The following is an 18,681-nucleotide window of genomic DNA, read 5'->3' on the forward strand; positions in this document are numbered from 1 at the left end:
AAATTGACCAGTTCTATGAAGCCCTACAGCACCTTATAGAACTAACACCCAAAAATGATGTCCTTATCATCATGGGGGATTGGAATGCTAAAGTAGGAAGCCAAAAGATAACCGGAATAACAGGCAAGTTTGGCCTTGGAATGCAAAATGAAGCAGGGCACAGGCTGATAGAATTCTGTCAAGAGAATACGATGGTCATAGCAAACACTCTTTTCCAACAACCCAAGAGACGGCTCTATACATGGACATCACCAGATGGTCAACACAGAAATCAGATTGATGATGTGCTCTGCAGCCAAAGATGGAGAAGCTCTATACAGTCAGTAAAAACAAGACCAGGAGCTGACTGTGGCTCAGATTATGAGCTTCTCCTTGCAAAGTTTAGGCTTAAACTGAAGAAAGTAGGGAAAAGCACTAGGCCACTCAGGTATGAATTAAATCATATCCCTGTTGAATATACAGTAGAGGTGACAAATAGATTTAAGGAATTAGATCTAATAGACAGAGTGCCTGAAGAACTATGGACAGAGGTTCGTGACATTGTACAACAGGTAGCAACCAAAACCATCCCAAAGAAAAAGAAATGCAAGAAAGCAAAATGGCTGTCTGAGGAACCTTTGCAAATAGCTGAGGAAAGGAGGGAAGCGAAAGGCAAGGGAGAAAAAGAAAGATACGCCCAATTGAATGCAGAATTCCAGAGAATAGCTAGAAGAGATAAGAATGCCTTCTTAAATGAACAGTGCAAAGAAATAGAAGAAAACAATAGAATAGGGAGGACCAGAGATCTTTTCAAGAAAATTGGAGAGATGAAGGGAACGTTTAATGCAAAAATGGGCATGATAAAGGACCAAAATGGCAGGGACCTAACAGAGGCAGAAGAGATTAAGAAGAGGTGGCAAAATTACACAGAAGAACTATACAAGAATGAGCTTAACGTCCCTGATAATCACAATGAGGTGGTCACTGACCTCGAGCCAGACATCCTAGAATGTGAAGTGAAGTGGGCCTTAGAAAAGCTGAGCAACAACAAAGCTAGTGGAGGTGACAGTATTCCAGCTGAGCTATTCAAAATCTTAAAAGACAATGCAGTAAAAGTGCTACACTCAATTTGCCAGCAAATTTGGAAAACTCAACAGTGGCCACAGGATTGGAAAAGATCAGTTTACATTCCAATTCCAAAGAAAGGCAGTGCCAAAGAATGTTCAAACTATCGTACCATTGCACTCATTTCTCATGCTAGTAAAGTCATGCTTAAAATCCTACAAGCTAGACTTCAGCAGTATGTGGATCGAGAACTACCAGAAGTACAGGCAGGATTTCGAAGAGGCAGAGGAACTAGAGATCAAATTGCCAACATACACTGGATCATGGAGAAAGCTAGGGTGTTCCAGAAAAACATCTACTTCTGCTTCATTGACTATGCTAAAGCCTTTGATTGTGTGGATCATAACAAACTGTGGCAAGTTCTTAAAGAGATGGGAGTACCAGACCATCTTATTTGTCTCTTGAGAAACCTATATGCGGGTCAAGAAGCAACAGTGAGAACTGGACACGGAACCACTGATTGGTTCAAAATTGGGAAAGGAGTCCGGCAAGGCTGTATACTGTCGCCCTGCCTATTTAACTTATATGCAGAGCACATCATGAGAAAGGCAGGGTTAGATGAATCAAAAGTTGGAATTAAGATTGCCGGAAGAAATATCAACAACCTAAGATACGCAGATGATACCACTCTAATGGCAGAAAGTGAAGAAGAACTAAAGAGCCTCTTGTTGCGGGTGAAGAAGGAGAGTGCAAAACCTGGGTTGAAACTTAACATTAAGAAAACCAAGATCATGGCATCCGGCCCTCTCAATTCCTGGCAAATAGATGGGGAAGAAATGGAGGTAGTGACAGATTTTATTTTCCTGGGCTCCAAGATCACTGCAGATGGGGACTGTAGCCAAGAAATTAAAAGACGCTTGCTCCTGGGGAGGAAAGCCATGGCAAATCTAGACAGCACACTAAAAAGCAGAGACATCACCCTGTCAACAAAAGTGCGTATAGTCAAGGCTATGGTCTTCCCAGTTGCAATGTATGGCAGTGAAAGTTGGACCATAAGAAAGGCTGAGCGCCAAAGAATTGAGGCCTTTGAACTATGGTGCTGGAGAAGACTCCTCCGAGTCCCTTGGATTGCAAGGCGTTCAAACCAATCAGTCCTAGAGATCAACCCTGACTGCTCTTTAGAAGGCCAGATCCTGAAGTTGAAACTCAAATACTTTGGCCACCTAATGAGAAGGAAGGACTCACTGGAGAAGAGCCTAATGCTGGGAAAGATTCAGGGCAATAGAAGAAGGGGACAACAGAGAATGAGGTGGCTGGATGGAGTCACTGAAGCAGTAGGCGTGAGCTTAAATGGATTCCAGAAGATGGTAGAGGACAGGGAGACCTGGAGGAACATTGTCCATGAGGTTCAATGGGTCGGACACGATTTCGCAACTAACAAAAAAACATTTTGCTACCCCCGCCAAGTCAAATCTCATTCATACTCATTATTTACCTAATCATGGATTATCCAAAAAACATATCTGAAATTTTTATTTATTTGCTGAATCAGGAAGCAGCTATAAAGTACTGGAGTGCAAAAATGTTAAGTGCTTCTCAGTTGAAGGATCACAACATGACATCTCAATTTCTTCAAGATCCCGGTCTAAAAACAACAAGTTGAACTCAGATAGTTAGACGGACTAGCCTTAAACCTATCTTTTCTTCTGACCCCAACATTCAGACACCACCCAGCAAAATTATTTAATGAAATATGGATGCAATTAAAATAAGCACATGCGGAAGTGCAGCGCAATCAAATCCAAACATAAGGAAACATGGGTAAAGTTTCCTGCAAGCAGCAAATCAGGCACAGCAAAGTCAGTTTTCCCTCTTTACATTTACATATACATTTCTGAACATAGTCCTAGTAATATGCTTCACTAGTTCGTTGTAGACAGTATGCACGTTTTATGCCAAACGGTATTTTACTGATGCATTTCCTTCAAAAATAATTGAGGTACCTATGTATCCACCCTAGCTGCAATTCTATACGCGCCTTCCGTGGAAGAGGTCCCATAAAATGCAAACGTTTATTCCTCCGTAAACCGACAAAACAGGAAAAATTTTCTTGCACCAAAAACACACAGAACGCCTAAAACAAACTTGTTTCTTTTCAGGAGGCTGAAAGAGTCAATCATGCGTGGGTGTATTTAATTCCCCGACTTCTAGAATCACTTCCTAAAGCTTCGCCTTCCACCCCACGCTCAAAAGGGACTAACCTAGGTATATACCCCCGAAGCATTCTCCTCACACATCGCCCTGCCCGCCACCATCCCGCCCTTTATTTTGCATTGGCCGTATCCGCTCTCCAACCCGCCTTCCTCTGCTGCTCGGCCAGCGTCAGCGACTCAGTGGCCTCGCTTCGCCTTCCTGACGAGGACGGAGGTAGTTTGTCCCTAGCGGCACTCCTTCCCGGAAGCAGCTGTTCACACCATCATGGCGGCGGCGGCGGTGCTGCTGCTGCGGGAAGTCTCAATGACAAGGGCTGCGGCGAGACACTTGCTGCGCGGGGGAGGCGGAGGAAAAAGGAGCGAAGCTGTCCTCGGCATTGGGGCCAGGTATCTATATAGAAGGGACGGGTGGCTCCTTGGGTGGGCGGATCCCCCCATCGCATCTTTTCCTGCCCATCTCTTGTCCCGCGAACATGGAAGGAGGTGAGGGCGTTTAGCCTCCAGGTCACACCGGCAGCCGGAGGCCTTGGGGTGCTTCGCCTCTCTGGCTGTAATAGCTGCGCTCCCTGTTTGGAATCCCCCCGAGGAGACCCCGGCGAAGCGGACTTTATCCCGCCTCTGCCATCTCTGAGCCTGGGGGGGGGGGGAAGAGGGCTGGTAGCGGAAGGCAGTCAGTCAAAACGAAGCGGACCCTGCGGCATCTGAGAAGAAAAACTAAGCGGGGAATGCTCCTGAGTAGAAGTACTCAGACGTGCGTGAAACGTTTTGCGTGTTGATCGGTTTTGCGTGTTTGCAGGCTGAAACAAGGAAGCTTGAAAGCCAAGCAAGGAAAGCTGCCGGGCTGTGTCGTTATCAGTCCAAACAGGATGGCTCTTTCACCGCAGCAGTCGTTCTGACAATGCTACCTTTCCTGATTGTCTGTATATATGGAGAAAAGAATGAAAATCATACGTTTTCCCTTCGTGTCTGTGATAGAGGTTATGTTTCTAGAACGTGGTCCAGTTAATTGATATGTATCCTTTTTAAAGCTTCCCATATTCTCAGATCCATTTCTTTTTTTAGATTCCAGGGTTTTGAAAAAGTGACCACTCTCTGGAAATAATAATTATCCACTCAGTCACTTTGTAGAGGAGATGGGTGGCGTAAAAAATTTAATAAAATTTATTCTTTCTAGTTAACAGTTTCATCTACTGAAATACTCTCAAAATTTCAAAACATAGAAGTGGTATAAAGAATTTTTATCATGGTTATGTTTCTGAGACAGCAGGCCTCTCTTTAGATGGATTTAGATTTTTTTTAAGAAAGTATAGATTTTCTTCTCAGTGTAAAATTGCATATTTTTGCTAGAAAGCAAAATTATTCCACATAAATAGCTTGTCTGTTATTTATGGCCAGTGTACTGCAAAGGTTTGGGTATTTAGAAATGAGTTTTTGAGTAGACAGAAGTTTTATGCTTCTGATGCTATGATATGATAGACCATTGCTTTTCTTCTCTAGAACAATATTGTTCATGGGTTTTTTTTTCCTATTCAATCTTTCCAATTCTCTCTGAGGCCTCTAGACAAGTTCCTGCATTTTCCCTGGCAAGGTTTTGCAGAAGTGGTTTGCCACTGAGTCCTTCTTAAGGCTGAAAGAAATTGACTGGCCCAAGGTTACCCAGCTAGCTTTGTGTTTAAGGGTGGAACTACTTACAGTCTCCCAATTTTTAGTCTAATATTTTAAACATTACATCAAACTGACTCTCATGATCTTTTTATTTCAATATAAAAAGCAGGCACAATGAGCAATAAAATTTCCTCTACCCAGAATGTAAAACTATTTTTCTTAAACAGTGAAAGTTTTCAGAAATGTAAAACCATTAAAAACAATGTTGAAGAATTTATGACAGTTTATAGCCATCTATTCCTTTGAAAGACTTAAATTTTATGGATTTGGAGTTGTTTGTAATACCCAATTGAATGCCTTTTAATTGTGTGTTTTCTTAATAATGTATTTAGTACTTGAGGGGTCATGAGTTCAATTACAAAAGACAGGTGAACTTTCTGTACTGATTGACTTTGATATCTGAGACCATGTATGTTCTTCACCTTTGACAGCCAATGTTCACATTAGCTTTATTTTATTGTATTCATTTACATCTCAGAAAAGCAGCATCTGCATATTTTTGAAGTTAATGTCTTAAAAGGCAAATGTAGACAATGTTTGGCATATGTGTGTGAGAGAATGAAAAAAGAGTGTTAAGTACTTGTGTTACCTATTTTAAAGTATGACTATTTTTCAAGTCCATGTTTTTAATCCAATTATCTTCAAAACACTTCACATTTTTTTTAACTGTAGAAGAGAAAAAAAACCTTTCAGCAGGAGGCAACATGTAAATTACTTTATCCAAATTGAGAAACTGTCAGATTAGGTTTGGTTGGTGTTTGGATGGCAGACTCCACCAGATACTATTGTTGTAGGCTAGATTGAGAAATAAAGAAAATATTCTGGAAAAAGAAACTACTTTTGTCTTATTATAACAAACTTTTATGGATACATCTGTGCAATCACAAGGAATTGAGTTGTATAGCAAAGTGTTAATAGCAATAGCATTTAAGTTTATATACCGTTTCATGGTGCTTTACAGCCCTCTCTAAGTGGCTTACAGAGTCAGCATATTGCCCCCAACAATCTGGGTCCTCCTTTTACCGACCTCGAAGGATGGAAGGCTAAGTCAGCCTTGTGCAGGTCAGACTCGAACTGCAGAATTGCTGGTAGTCAGGAGTCAGCAGAAGTAGTCTGCCATACTGCATTCTAACCACTACGCCACCATGGCTCTTAAGACAGATGTATGAATGGGAGGGTGGCCTGAATTAATATTTTGTTTTGGTTTTGCTTTTGCACATTGGAATGGAACAAGATGCCATCAGTGTAGCTAATGAGTAGAGGAATTCTTCACTTCCAAATACTTATATAGTTTATACTAATCATAGTACGGTAGTTTGCATAGATATTATCCTCTTAATCTTTCATGTATTTGAAAAGGAAGTTTAGGGAGTCTGATCATTTGTATAAAATGCAATATTGGTAAGTTAACTTTAAAGTGGGATATGTTAATTATTCACTATTACGAATCTGTTTGATTATTCCAGCTTTTGATAAAAAATAATTTGAAAGCATTCTATGAATGATTACTATATATGATAATATGCCCTCTAAAAAGTCTACATCTTTTCCAGAATACTGAAAAATACGTCTTGATGTTATACAGTCGCTAAATATGATTATTATTGTTTAAATCATTAAACTGAATCTTCCTGGTAATTATTTAACCCAAAATTTAAATATTTGATACCACAAAACACTTTTGATCTGATAGAGTTGATAATGCCTTACTGTGAAATTAAAAAATGGTGGAGATAGAAGAGAGATATATACCAGAAATTGATTTTCAGAGCAGTTATCCATGTTCTTTGAAAATATCCTATTTTTAAAAAACTCCCTATTTTAAAAAAAAGTCTCTTCTGGTATGGATGGTTTGTGTTCCACTTCAGTAGCTTTGTGGTTTTTGCTCTTTTCAGTGTTGTGTAGGTGATGGTGATATAGATGATGGCTTGTATCTGCTATGGCTAGAAAAGAGAATTTTGGTGTCAATTCTGCATGCTTTAGAAACTTCTAGATTAACCTACTGCAATCTAGATGGGATAGGTTTTAAAAACAGTTCTGTAATTTCAGTAAGTGTAATTTGGCACTGAAAATCCACTGTTTGAGATTTGAGCCAGGGTTAATTTTAAGTGCTAGTGTGTGTCTATATGTTTGATAGGACTTTTGGAGAGAGCCACAGAAAATACATTTTTCCATTTAAAAAAGAATAATCAAGAAATTCTTTTCTTCTAATTTAAAATGGCTCTGTTTTAGCTCTCATAGACCCGATTTCAGCAGTGTTAATAGAAATCTGAAAATATGATTCACTTTCTGTGATATGTTTATATGTTTTATATTATGGTCTTCTCTGAAATAATGTTTGAGGTTTTATTAAACAGTTGCCTTAGTAATGTTAGTAATTTTGCATCAACTTCAGCTGAAACTGTCACCATTTTTCCAGAATTCCAGTGAGTAAGATTCCAAGCAGTAATTACTGAAAAATATAATCTGCTTATTATTCAGAATATTAAAGCAATTTTAAATGTGTTTCTTAATTTATTTAGAAGTTTTATATGACTGTCGAACTTCTGTGATGATTCTGGACAATGTACATCTCATTTCCTAACATATCTTTAGGAAAACTACCGTAGGTTAGGGTTAAAACTAACATCAAGAACTAGATGTTGTCAACTTTTTTTTCATGTCACCATGAAGTAATGGTCAGGAATAATAGTGAAGCCTTGGATGTTCAGTAAAGATTAAACAGGTCAGAGTGAAAAGGTATGTCGAATACATGCTCCCTAGAGATGTCTTGCACTTTCAGGACAACTGCTGCATTCTGCAAATATTTCTTATCTCAACACCTACCTTAGTACAAATTACAGAATCCAGTCATTATAAAGTTGATTACAACCAATGCCTTAACACCTGCTACCATGTTCTGCTACATTTCCCATTTACTGAAATATCTGTCAGAAATGTTTTTGTTTTCTTCATTCCAATGCTTTTTTATATATATGTAGGTACAGGAAGCTATGCAGGGCAATCCTGATTATTACTTAGAGGAGGTATTCTTGGCTAACCTGAAGGCTGTAGGCTAGACTGGGAATTTTTTTTAAAAAAATCCCCATAAAAAGACAAATCACTTCCATATCCTTACCAAGAAAACTGCATCACTATCTCCATGTAGCTCACAAAGAGTCCAGTTTGATGAGGGAGTTTTATTACCACACAGAGCCTCACAGAATGTCACTAACTGCCAAGGGATTTTTATAGTACTAGCTTTGACTGGATTTCCACTGGATAATAAGATCATAAGATGTTGTTGTTTTTTAATTGCTCTGAGTTGGGCAAGATTTCCTTTGCAGTAGAAAGAGCCAATCTCATACAGGTAAGCCATTTAATATACAGATTTCAGTTATTTATTTAATTAATTTTAAAGACTTATATGAGTGAGTGACTGCAGGCAGTTGGCAACAATTTAAATAAATAACAACAACCAATATGCTGCCAAGGTCTGACTCCGAACACTTATATGAGTGAGTGACTGCAGGCAGTTGGCAACAATTTTAATAAATAACAACAACCAATTTAAATAAATATATTTATTTAAATAAATAACAACAACCAATATGCTGCAAAACATGCAAATTATCATTTAAACCAAAACATCTGAGTGATTGTAAAGGACAACTCCATGGAGAGTGCATTACAGTAATCCAATTGGAAAGTCCCTAGGGCATGGATGTCAAACTCGATTGTGTCATGTGACGTATCGTGATGTATTGCAATGTTTTTTGCCTTTGCAGAACCAGGGTGGGTGTGGCCTGCATGTGACACATCTGGCCCCTGGGCCACCAGTTTGACACCCCTGCCCTAGGGTATGAATAATTGTGGGCAGGACCTCCCAGTTCACAAATGGGGCAATTTGCATACAAAATGAATTGCTTCCTTGTTGCCACCTCTTCAAGTAAAAGCCAGGAGGACTTTCAAATCCAACTCTCTCTCAGTGCTATCCCATGAAATGTTGAAATGAAAAATCTCCAGATTCAGGGGACCTGAAGATTACTACCACCTGCTAGGGTTGAGAGTCACAGTCTGCTTGTTCCTTTTTAGGTCCTGAAAGCCTCCAGACATGGGATTAAACATCTCAACAGAGTTCCTTGGATTAAAAATGTACAGCTGGGTGTCTGATAATAATTTTGATGATGTCTTTTACTGTGCCAATAAATGACCTTGCCTACTAGTAGATGTTAAATTGAGATGGAGAGAGAATTGTAATGGAACAGGACAATGGCATTGGGAGACAGGTGGTGGAGTTTAGCCTGCAGAAGATATGTGTACATGGCAAACATCTCAGAAGGTACCCTCCCTTCTATAAAGGCAACTGGGTAGTGGTGTCTTGGATGAAAAATGAAACATTTTCAAGGAAAAATGAAGAAAATCCAGTTGCCTTTTGAAAAACACCTTTGGGATAACCATGACCAAATTGATTGAGAATCTCCGTAAACAATCATCTGCAAACGTGGCCAGTGCTGTTACGGTACTATGACCTGGCCTAAACCCTGGCTGAACTAGATAACCTGTTCCTCCAAGGCCTGTTGAACTGAGCATCTACCACTAATCAGTTTTATTTAAAAAAGGAAGTTGCTAAGAGATTGAGTGACAGTTATCAAACACACTTCGTTTCTTAAGGAGGGGTGGACCACTGTCTACTTCAAGACAAGTGGAGCCACCTCTCATAATGAGGTATTAACTGCCATTTGGAACCAACTGCATGCCATTGTTCAGGAGTCCTTGACCAGGAGGGACATGGATCCAGAACTCAGGTGGCGGAGATCATAATATTAAGGACTCTGTCCATTTCTTCAGGAGTAACAAACTGGAACATGTCCCAGATAATGGAACAAAATCATACATCAGTCACTTCTATAGAACCAGCCAGAATTCAACTCAGAGTGAATCTGAATAATTTTATCTAACAGATTAGCCCACACAGTGATCCAGTAAGAAGTCCCTAGGCTTCCTTGTACCCAAAAGGGATCTGATCATCTGAAATAAGGAGATAGACAGCTACCTTCATGTTTATAAGAGCAGAGAAGTAAGTCCATTTCACTACTTTTATTACCCAAAATTATTCCTAATGTAGACATTTATCTGTGCCCAGTAGGATTCGTTCTTCATCTTGCTTCAATACTGCTTCAGTCACCAATCCTCAACTGGGAATCATATGGCCTCTTTGGAGCGCTAGGACATTTGAAAAAGGCCACAGTTGAAAAACATGTAACAAGAGGTCAGGACATGTATTAAGAGTGCTACAGGGAAGCAAATGCTGCCTTACAGACATCAGAAAACACACCAGTTGCCACCTTATGTCCATATCTAGTGATGGGTCCTGGACACGGGGGGGGGGCACAGGAAAAAAACAAGGATGGAAGGGGTTCACAGGTGGAAAAAAGGTTGAGAAACACTGTTCTTTGACATCTCTTGTGTCCAGAGTACATTACAGAATTCATGGTCACCTAGGTTGCGATCCAATTTAAGGCTGTCATCATTTGCTCATTCCAAGCTACAATTAAGACTTCAGCTGAACTGTGCACCAGTGCTTTGGAAATCATTATTATATTTGTATGTCTATATTTTTTCATTGGACAAATCATTTTTCACTTTAAATCTTGCACTGCAGGCCTTTGAAGACTTCCACATGGCCGCTGGCACAGGATCAAACCCAAGATACACAACTTATCCCAGTTGATCAAAAATTGGTAAGGCTTTTCTGATGTATATGCTCCCTTGAAGATGTTTCTGTGTATCAGGTACTACGAATTGTATACTGTAGTTGAGAAATAATGTAAGTTCAATTGCCAGATATCAAAGTTCTTCAAGTAAAATACATACTATGGTAACTTATCAAAAGGCGTTCAAAGTTAAAAAAAAGTCATAGGGATGCATAGAAGCTTAATAAATGAACTCCATATATTTAATCATGTATTATAAAATTATGTATTATGACTACTGTGGTACCTGAGTATTCATTATTCTGGGAATGATGGGAAGCACAATAAGTACCAAAAAGATGAGTACCAAACAATTTTTTCCCATAAGAAATAATATATTAATCATATGGCAACTGACACTGACAAATTCTACTTTGCTTGTTGAGTAACAAATGAGTATCAGGACAAAATTTTCATGTCAAAATGTGTCGAATACTAAATTTGATGAATTTCAAAGCAGTCAAGTACTGACGTTTCACTATACCTACATTATGTTTAGGAAGCAATGTTTTAATATACAATATACCATTTTGAAATACTTTTCTGAATGAAGTAAAGTCATACATGATTCAATAATATTAAAATTGTTAATTGACCCTTTTTCTAAAAAAATTAATAAAAATGCACCTTATAAATTGTAAAATCTGCTCATATATTCTGTCCAAAATGTGCATGAAAGATCACAATTAGAAACAACTGTATAGCATTCTTTTGCTAATCATTACCAGTTCATAATTTTGGCAGTAAGTTCCAATATATTACAATGTGTGGCCTATTACCAAAACAGTGATGCTGTAATATTTATACTTATATTATTCATTAATCAGATTTTTTTTGTAAAGCATTCAAGGGACTTAATATATCATGGCTTACATAATAATCTCCATTGACATTGTGTTTTATTTTTGGAGGTGAAAAGCAGTAACAAATCTCTTATTAAATCAAATACAAAACACACTTAGAATTGATCTGTATAAAGTCACACTTAAAAAAATGAGTTTTAAAAGCTTATAATAATGTATTGCTGGAGCTCTAAGCAGGGATGATTTTGTCACAATAGACTACTATTTTGAAACAATGCAAGCTCAGTTCATAATCATCACCATCATTTTTATTGATGGTGGTGATGATTTGCAACTGCTATTCCATAAATTTAAAGTTTAAAGCAGAAGAAAGTGTTCTTATTTTTCTTCTTATTGGCTGGATTGGGATGCAAAAAAGTAAGGAAAACATGTAACATTAAGGGAAGTTTGTTTTATTGTTTGAATTTATCGCTGTTATAACTGATGTATTCTAGAGAAATTTTCACTATTCATTTTTGGTCCTTAAATAAAAAAAGAAGTGACAGTTTAATTGAGTATATGACATTTCTCTTTAGTAATATATACTTCAGTTGCATTTTGTTTGGTTTTTTCAAATATTTTGTCAGTTGCGGTCTCAACTTTCAAGTTGAAGCCAATGTATTATACAACTTTAATTGAATTATTTACTATCTGTAACTACTATTTTTCCTATTTTCCTCTGTATAGTAGTAATTCTTAGAATTAGTAAGTGAGGCAACATTTTTGTAATAACTGCTAGATTGGGAATCAAAATGATACTTTCTGTTGGATGTGTTCATTCAACTTAAATGAACAGAATTCTATATCTAGTAGAAAATTATTTTGCTATTAAATTTTGTATATCTTTTAAGTTGGACCAAAGGTCCAGAAACTGAAAAAGCTTCTTGGATGAGAAGCAAAACATTTTCAAGGGAAAAAAACCAAGAAAGTCCAGCTGCCTTTTGTAAAAGCACTTTTGGGACAACCATGACCTGGATGATTGAGAATCTCTATAGACATTTTAAGTTGGAGTACTTTAAAAAGCATTCTAATAACTTGCTAATCCACAGATTGCATCTCTGTCTCTGTGTCTGTGTCTGTCTGTCTGTCTGTCTCTCTCTCTCTCTCTCTCTGTGTGTGTGTGTCTGTGTGTGTCTGTGTGTCTCTCTCTGTGTGTATGTGTGTATGTCTAGGAAGGTAAAGTGGAAGAGTTCTAAAATATAGTTCCATCCTACCTAAGTAGTAGCATTTCCTACTACTTTACAGCAAGCTACATCTAAACCATCAGTTGGAGTTCTAGAGATCTGGAGTGTGGCCTAAAGAGCTGAAAGCTATTTGATCTTAACTGATTTTAGAGTTAGAGGTGGCTCCTGTAGGGTTTCTCTGTTGCTGAAGTGAGATTTCAGTGGTGATCTCCCTCAGTGAAGCTTAAAATGATTTACTGTCTCACATATGAAACAAAAGTAGTTCCAACGCTGTTATATAAATTATGTTTCTCCTTGTGTGTTACATATGGTTTTTCTTCAACCATTTCTGCCTTCAACTGTTTTTGGCCTGAGTCACCATGTCATTATGTCTGTTAATCCAGCTCAAATTTTGAATTTATTGGTAGCATTTCATTATTTTTTCATTTAAAACCAGAAACATAGAATTAGGTGTCTTTATTCAGCTTGGTGCTAAAATAACATGTTAATAGTAGATACTATAAGATTATTATTAATATTAGTGTCTAATTATTAATGGAAAGTTTGCATCATAAATGATTGTAAATTATTGTATCAGATAAATCCTCCTAGAATACTGAAAGTGGAATTCCTAATATGCTAGTTGTCCTAATACTCTACTTTTCCATAAGGAAAAAAGAGGGGAAATATCTTCTAAAATTATGGACTTCAGTCAGAAAATATTCTGATGTAGATTTGACCAGTTAATCACAACAATGTGTGACTTTATATATAAAAGGAAGGGCATTATAATACTTCATAATAGATAACTAGAACTTTTATACCATCTGTGTAATCTAGTCTCAGTCCAGTCTAGGCTACCTTTGCTAAACTAACTCAGCTCAAGTTAACTTAGAGGGTGACTTTAAATTCAGTTCAGGTTTTATTCATAGACTGAAGAAGGCAGATTTTATTCTCTTCTAATCAATGGTTTGTCCATCCATTAGTGATAGTGAGGACCAGCAATGCGAGACTATTTTTCATGGTCTCTCTTTCTGTGGGGGTCCTGAAAGCATTTCTCTGATCCTTGTTTGCTTCTTTGATCTGCTTGACCACAGAGCCTGCAGATGAATGAATACTGTCAGTTGAAATATTTGTCTTTATCTTGGGTTGGTTATGCTTAGAGGCCCAAAAAGAAGGTTCATCATGACTTTTGTTTGGAGAATTTTTGTAGACTTCAGTAAATGTTCTGGAACTTAGTGACATATGATAATGTAATAAAACATGTTCATTATTTTAAGTTTAATGGTTGTGGATTTCCTGGTAAAAAATTAAACTGATAATCTTGTCAAAGGCAAGGATAACATAAACTAAATTAACATAAATTAAGCTTATAAAGTGAAAAGAACAAGTAAATTGGAATGGGCTTTTATGACTTAGGATTTTGGGCTTTATTTTCTTCTGGGATTCAAAATCAACATATTCAGAAACATTCTTCTTGAATTCTCACCGCCCTGAATCCTTCGGGAGAAGGGCGGTATAAAAATAAAATTATTATTATTATTATTATTACATTATGGCTTTTGCATATGGCTTTTATTAGAGAATTTTAGAAATCTTGTAAAACATCACCATCATCTTCATCACCAGTATGGGACAAATCAAAAATCTTAATGAAATTCTTGGAGTCATTTTATTCCTTAAATATCCTTGGAAACATTACAATATGCAAATTCATTTGTGCTGTGCCATCAGATATGTTGAGGTGAAGTAGCAGAATTTCAGAAATGTAGACATATGGATAGGAAACAAATAGATTCCATTTGTTGATACCTAACAGTCTACATATGAAACAGGCTGCAGACTTTTGAACTACTACTTTACTTCCAGTGGTACAAGCCTAGTCACTCATATTACTTACTGAGGATTTATCTCAAATGGACAGTCCAGTTCAATGACAGTCCAGTTCAATCCAACTACATATGCTGTAATGCTATTTGGTTGTAATGCTATTTGCTCGCTGCTCATCCCTATGCTGAATAACACTACTCAAGAATACCTTGTGTAGCCAAGAATAATGTTGTTTAATTTGTGTTCTGAAGAGTTCTGTTTGTTTTCCCTTTTTAGCTACTGATGATTTACTTTACTGTTGTATGTCCATCCAGTTATATTTTTGTAGCTAGTACCAGTTCAAAGCATAGTTGAGGACAGCTGTACCTTGGACACAGGCAGTGGAAGGATTATAATAACCTTATGACCAAAGCTTTGTATTTAAATTGAAGGTTGTGTCATTGACAAAAGTGTCTTTTCTTCTTTGCCTCTGACAAAGATTTACCGAAATAAAATATAGAAAAAAATATAGTCTTTGTTAAGTCAGTTGGTGAATGACACAGTGCAACTTTGGTAATATGTACACTGTATTTTCAAATGACTTTTACATTATTGTTTTTTCTATTGTTTTATTTCAACATAATTCTTGTATTTTCATAAAAAGTTCAATCAAGTCTTGCATTTTTGCCACATTTATTAATATTTTTCTATTCTGGTCAGTTTTATGGAATGTGTGTTCTTTCTTTCCATTTTTTCTAATGTATTTCAATCTAATATAAATACATAAATGTGCATATGCGCATCCGTGCACACACACATAATAGGAAATTTCTGAATGTCTTCTGTCTTCTGAATGGGTTGAATCTGAGCAGTATAATTAAGAATTGTGGCTGTCTCCCAATAAAAGTTAATTGTCACAGTAAACCTGATACTAAAGGTAAAGTTTCCTCCACACATGCGTGCTAGTCGTTTCCAACTCTAGGGGCTGGTGCTCATCTCCGTTTCAAAGCTGAAGAGCCAGCGCTTGTCTGAGGACGTCTCCGTGGTCATGTGGCCGGCATGACTAGATGCCAAAGGTGCACGGAATGCTGTTACCTTCCCACCGTAGTAGTCCCTATTTTTCTACTTGCATTTTTACGTGCTTTCGAACTGCTAGGTTGGCAGAAGCTGGGACGAGTAACAGGCGCTCACTCTGTTATACGGCACTCAGGATTCGACCCACCAAACTGCCGACCTTCTGATTGACAAGCTCAGCGTCCTAACCCACTGAGCCACCGCGTCCCTAAACCTGATACTAGATCTGTCTTTTACCAAAAAAAGGTGGCGGGATAGAAACTGTAATTCTTATCTAAAAGAGAATAACTCTTTATTGCAAAAAGAAAAAGACACAACGCCCCCCACAAATTAATTATTATAAATAAAACTTGATAATGAGCAGCTGCTGCAATTCTTTCATAATAGTTTCTTAGCTTTTTTGTATTAACAAAATGAGCATCAGAAGTTCCTGGATTCTTATGTACTTACATAATTTTTTACAACGTTTCTCTGTGCCTAATTTAATCTTTTTTATTAAAAAGTTTTAAAATACATTTTTGAACATAAACCCCATCCCCCCTACCCCTAACCCATACCCTAACCCACCCAATACCCCTACCTCCCCCAGCCCCCCCCCAACTTCCCAAAGCAGAATACAGGGTATTATTTTCACAATCTTAATCTAAAATATACTAACTATAATTACACTTTAAATCTAGTTGCGCTTTGACTCTCCTTAAACATCATAATATATCTCCATTACAAATATTCTTCACATATTCCAAATTCTACCATTTCTATCTGATTCAAAACTTTCAAAATCCATTCTTCTATAATAAACAAATCAGCCTTCTTCCAATGTCTTAAAGATCTTACATATTCCACTAAATTACTTTAACTTTTAAAATTGTAATCTTTTACAATTCAACCATACATAATAATACATTGCATCATCACAACCACATCTTCAACATTTAGACTAACAATTTAAATACATACATACTAATTTTTAAGATCTACTGTAAATACCATCCCCAAATATCCACCATTATTAGATCTTGATTATCCTACAATCTTTAACAAGTTCCATTTCTAAATCTTATTTCTATCAGTCTCCATTAATCTCTATTATTATTATTATTCCTTAAATCTAAATGCAGCCCGTGTCATTCTTTGAATCTTAAGATCTTTAAATAAAACCAAGGATTGCACAGTTTCTGAAACTATTTCTTGTAACTGTCGCTCTCCTTCTTCCTTTCTTTTTTTGACTTCTGAGGATGACGGTAAGCCTGCTTTCAATACATTAGAATAAAAATCGTGTGCCTTCCCTACTGTATTAAGACAATATCTTTCTCCAGAATAATTCACCACAATCCCCGATGGTATCTCCCACCTGAACCGAAGCTGTTGTTTCTTTAATTCATCTGTCAGAAAGAAAAAATCTTTTCTTTTTCTCAAAATTCTTGGAGGAATCTCTTTCAGAATCAAAACCTCCTGATTGGCCACTTTAAGTCTTTTATTATAAGAGATTTGGATGATCTCGTTTCTAATCCTTCTCTTTGTAAAATACACAACCACATCCCTTGGCAGTTTCCTTTGTTTAGCAATCCAAGAATTAACACGAAATACTTTATCTATCTTCCCAAAAAAATCCTCAGGTTGAAACCCCAAAATAGGCGCCAGGGCATCCACTAACGTCTCTTCCAGATTCTCCTGCAGATTTTCTTTCAAGCCTCTGATCCTCAAGGCGAATTCCATATCTCTATATTGCATCATCATCATTTCATCTTCACGTTTTTCCATTTTATTCTCCACTTCACCCATTTTAGCCTCCAGCATCAGATTATTTTCTTTCACTTCTTCCACACATTCATCCAGATTCTCAATACAGCCTGAAAACACTTGAAGTGCCATCAAAGTATCCTCCCTTATTTTCTTGCTCTCCTTTCCAATAAATTCTGCCACCTTCTCAAATATTTTTTCAGACTGAATTTTTAAGGCATCGTTTAGAGCATATTGTAAATCTTTTAAAGTCAATACAGATGCAGCAGCTTCGGGAGGTAACTTCAAAGACTGCGTTCCAGATTGCTGAACAAACAATGCCTCCGCACTTTTAAAAACGGGTCTATGCGGTTTGGGAGCCATTTTTGCAACTAATAACTTTCAATACACACTTTCACTTTCCAGTCCATTTATTACTTTGTAGTTAAACTGTGAAATATCCAAATCTTGAAAATAACTTTTTAGCACCTCCAAATTATAACTAGCTCTTTTAAGGTTTAAAAGTCCATTTTATATATTCCTACTCAGTTCAAACAGTCACTTTACATTGAAAAAAAACACTTTCGCTTCTTGCTAAAAAGAAAAAAAAGTCAGGCGCCATCTTCCCCTTCTTTCAAAACGATCGTTGGAGCAGGAAGAGAGTTTGAGTTTCAGAGTTAAAGCTTTGTACTTGATATTTATACTGCTCCTGCATCAGCTCTGCTGCTACCATCACTCAAGATGTCAATCAGATCCGGCAGGAGTGGATTCAGTGTCTTGTTCTGCTAAAGCAGAAGAGTCCTTCGTCCGGAGCATTTCCAGGCTTCGGGGGGAGGGCTCTCACCCTTCATGCCCCAGAACAAATGTTCTGGGGCTCTAGGGGAGCTCTATCCCTACCTGGAAGCTCCCCCTCCCCTCGTTGCCCGAGGAGAAGGGTTTTCGAGTGGCGGAACAGCTGATCGTCGGCTATTCCGCCGCTTCAACGGGATCGAAGGGCCGGCGGTCGAATCCGACCGTCCTCGCCGCTGAAGTGCCACCCGAAAGTCCCCCGTAATTTAATCTTGAATAATCCAGAATACCTCCTCGTTTCATGACAGCCAGAAAAAGAATCTGTAAATCTGGTTACAAAACAAAGAAATATCAGTATTAAATTATTTGAAGAAGAACAATCTGGAATGGAAGTGGTTTGAGAAACATTAGTTATAAATATATTTCAAAAATGTAATCAAATAGCTGGAATTAACAATAATAAATCCTTATTCTTGACAATTTCTCTATCTCAATTCTTGGAATATTTGTAAATGTTTGTCATATTTGTGAGCTTGCCTAGCTTTTAATCTTCAAAAACTATTGACTACCTTTGATTCCTGCTACTTGATTTCAAGTTTCCTCCAACAACATTCATTTTTTTTGC

The 18,681-nt window shown here is 37.4% G+C and overlaps 1 protein-coding gene across 2 annotated transcripts in view; it reads left to right on the plus strand.

Annotated features, from left to right (window-relative positions):
• Positions 1-3,487: 3,487 nt before the first annotated feature.
• The window catches only part of NDUFS4 (NADH:ubiquinone oxidoreductase subunit S4), a 43,609-nt gene continuing 28,415 nt past the window's right edge, over positions 3,488-18,681 (plus strand). The window contains exons 1-2 of one of the 2 annotated variants that reach the window (XM_081322123.1): positions 3,488-3,644; positions 10,567-10,645. In XM_081322123.1, the coding sequence (XP_081178249.1) occupies positions 3,523-3,644; positions 10,567-10,645 (201 nt within the window). In that variant the 5' untranslated portion in view covers positions 3,488-3,522. Of the gene's footprint in view, positions 3,645-9,081; positions 9,982-10,566; positions 10,646-18,681 lie in introns of those variants that run through there. The other variant, XM_081322124.1, reaches the window with a different exon arrangement.

This window comes from Vipera berus, assembly GCF_964194415.1.
Source record: "Vipera berus genome assembly, chromosome: 2".
Classification (NCBI taxonomy): Eukaryota; Metazoa; Chordata; class Lepidosauria; order Squamata; family Viperidae; genus Vipera; species Vipera berus.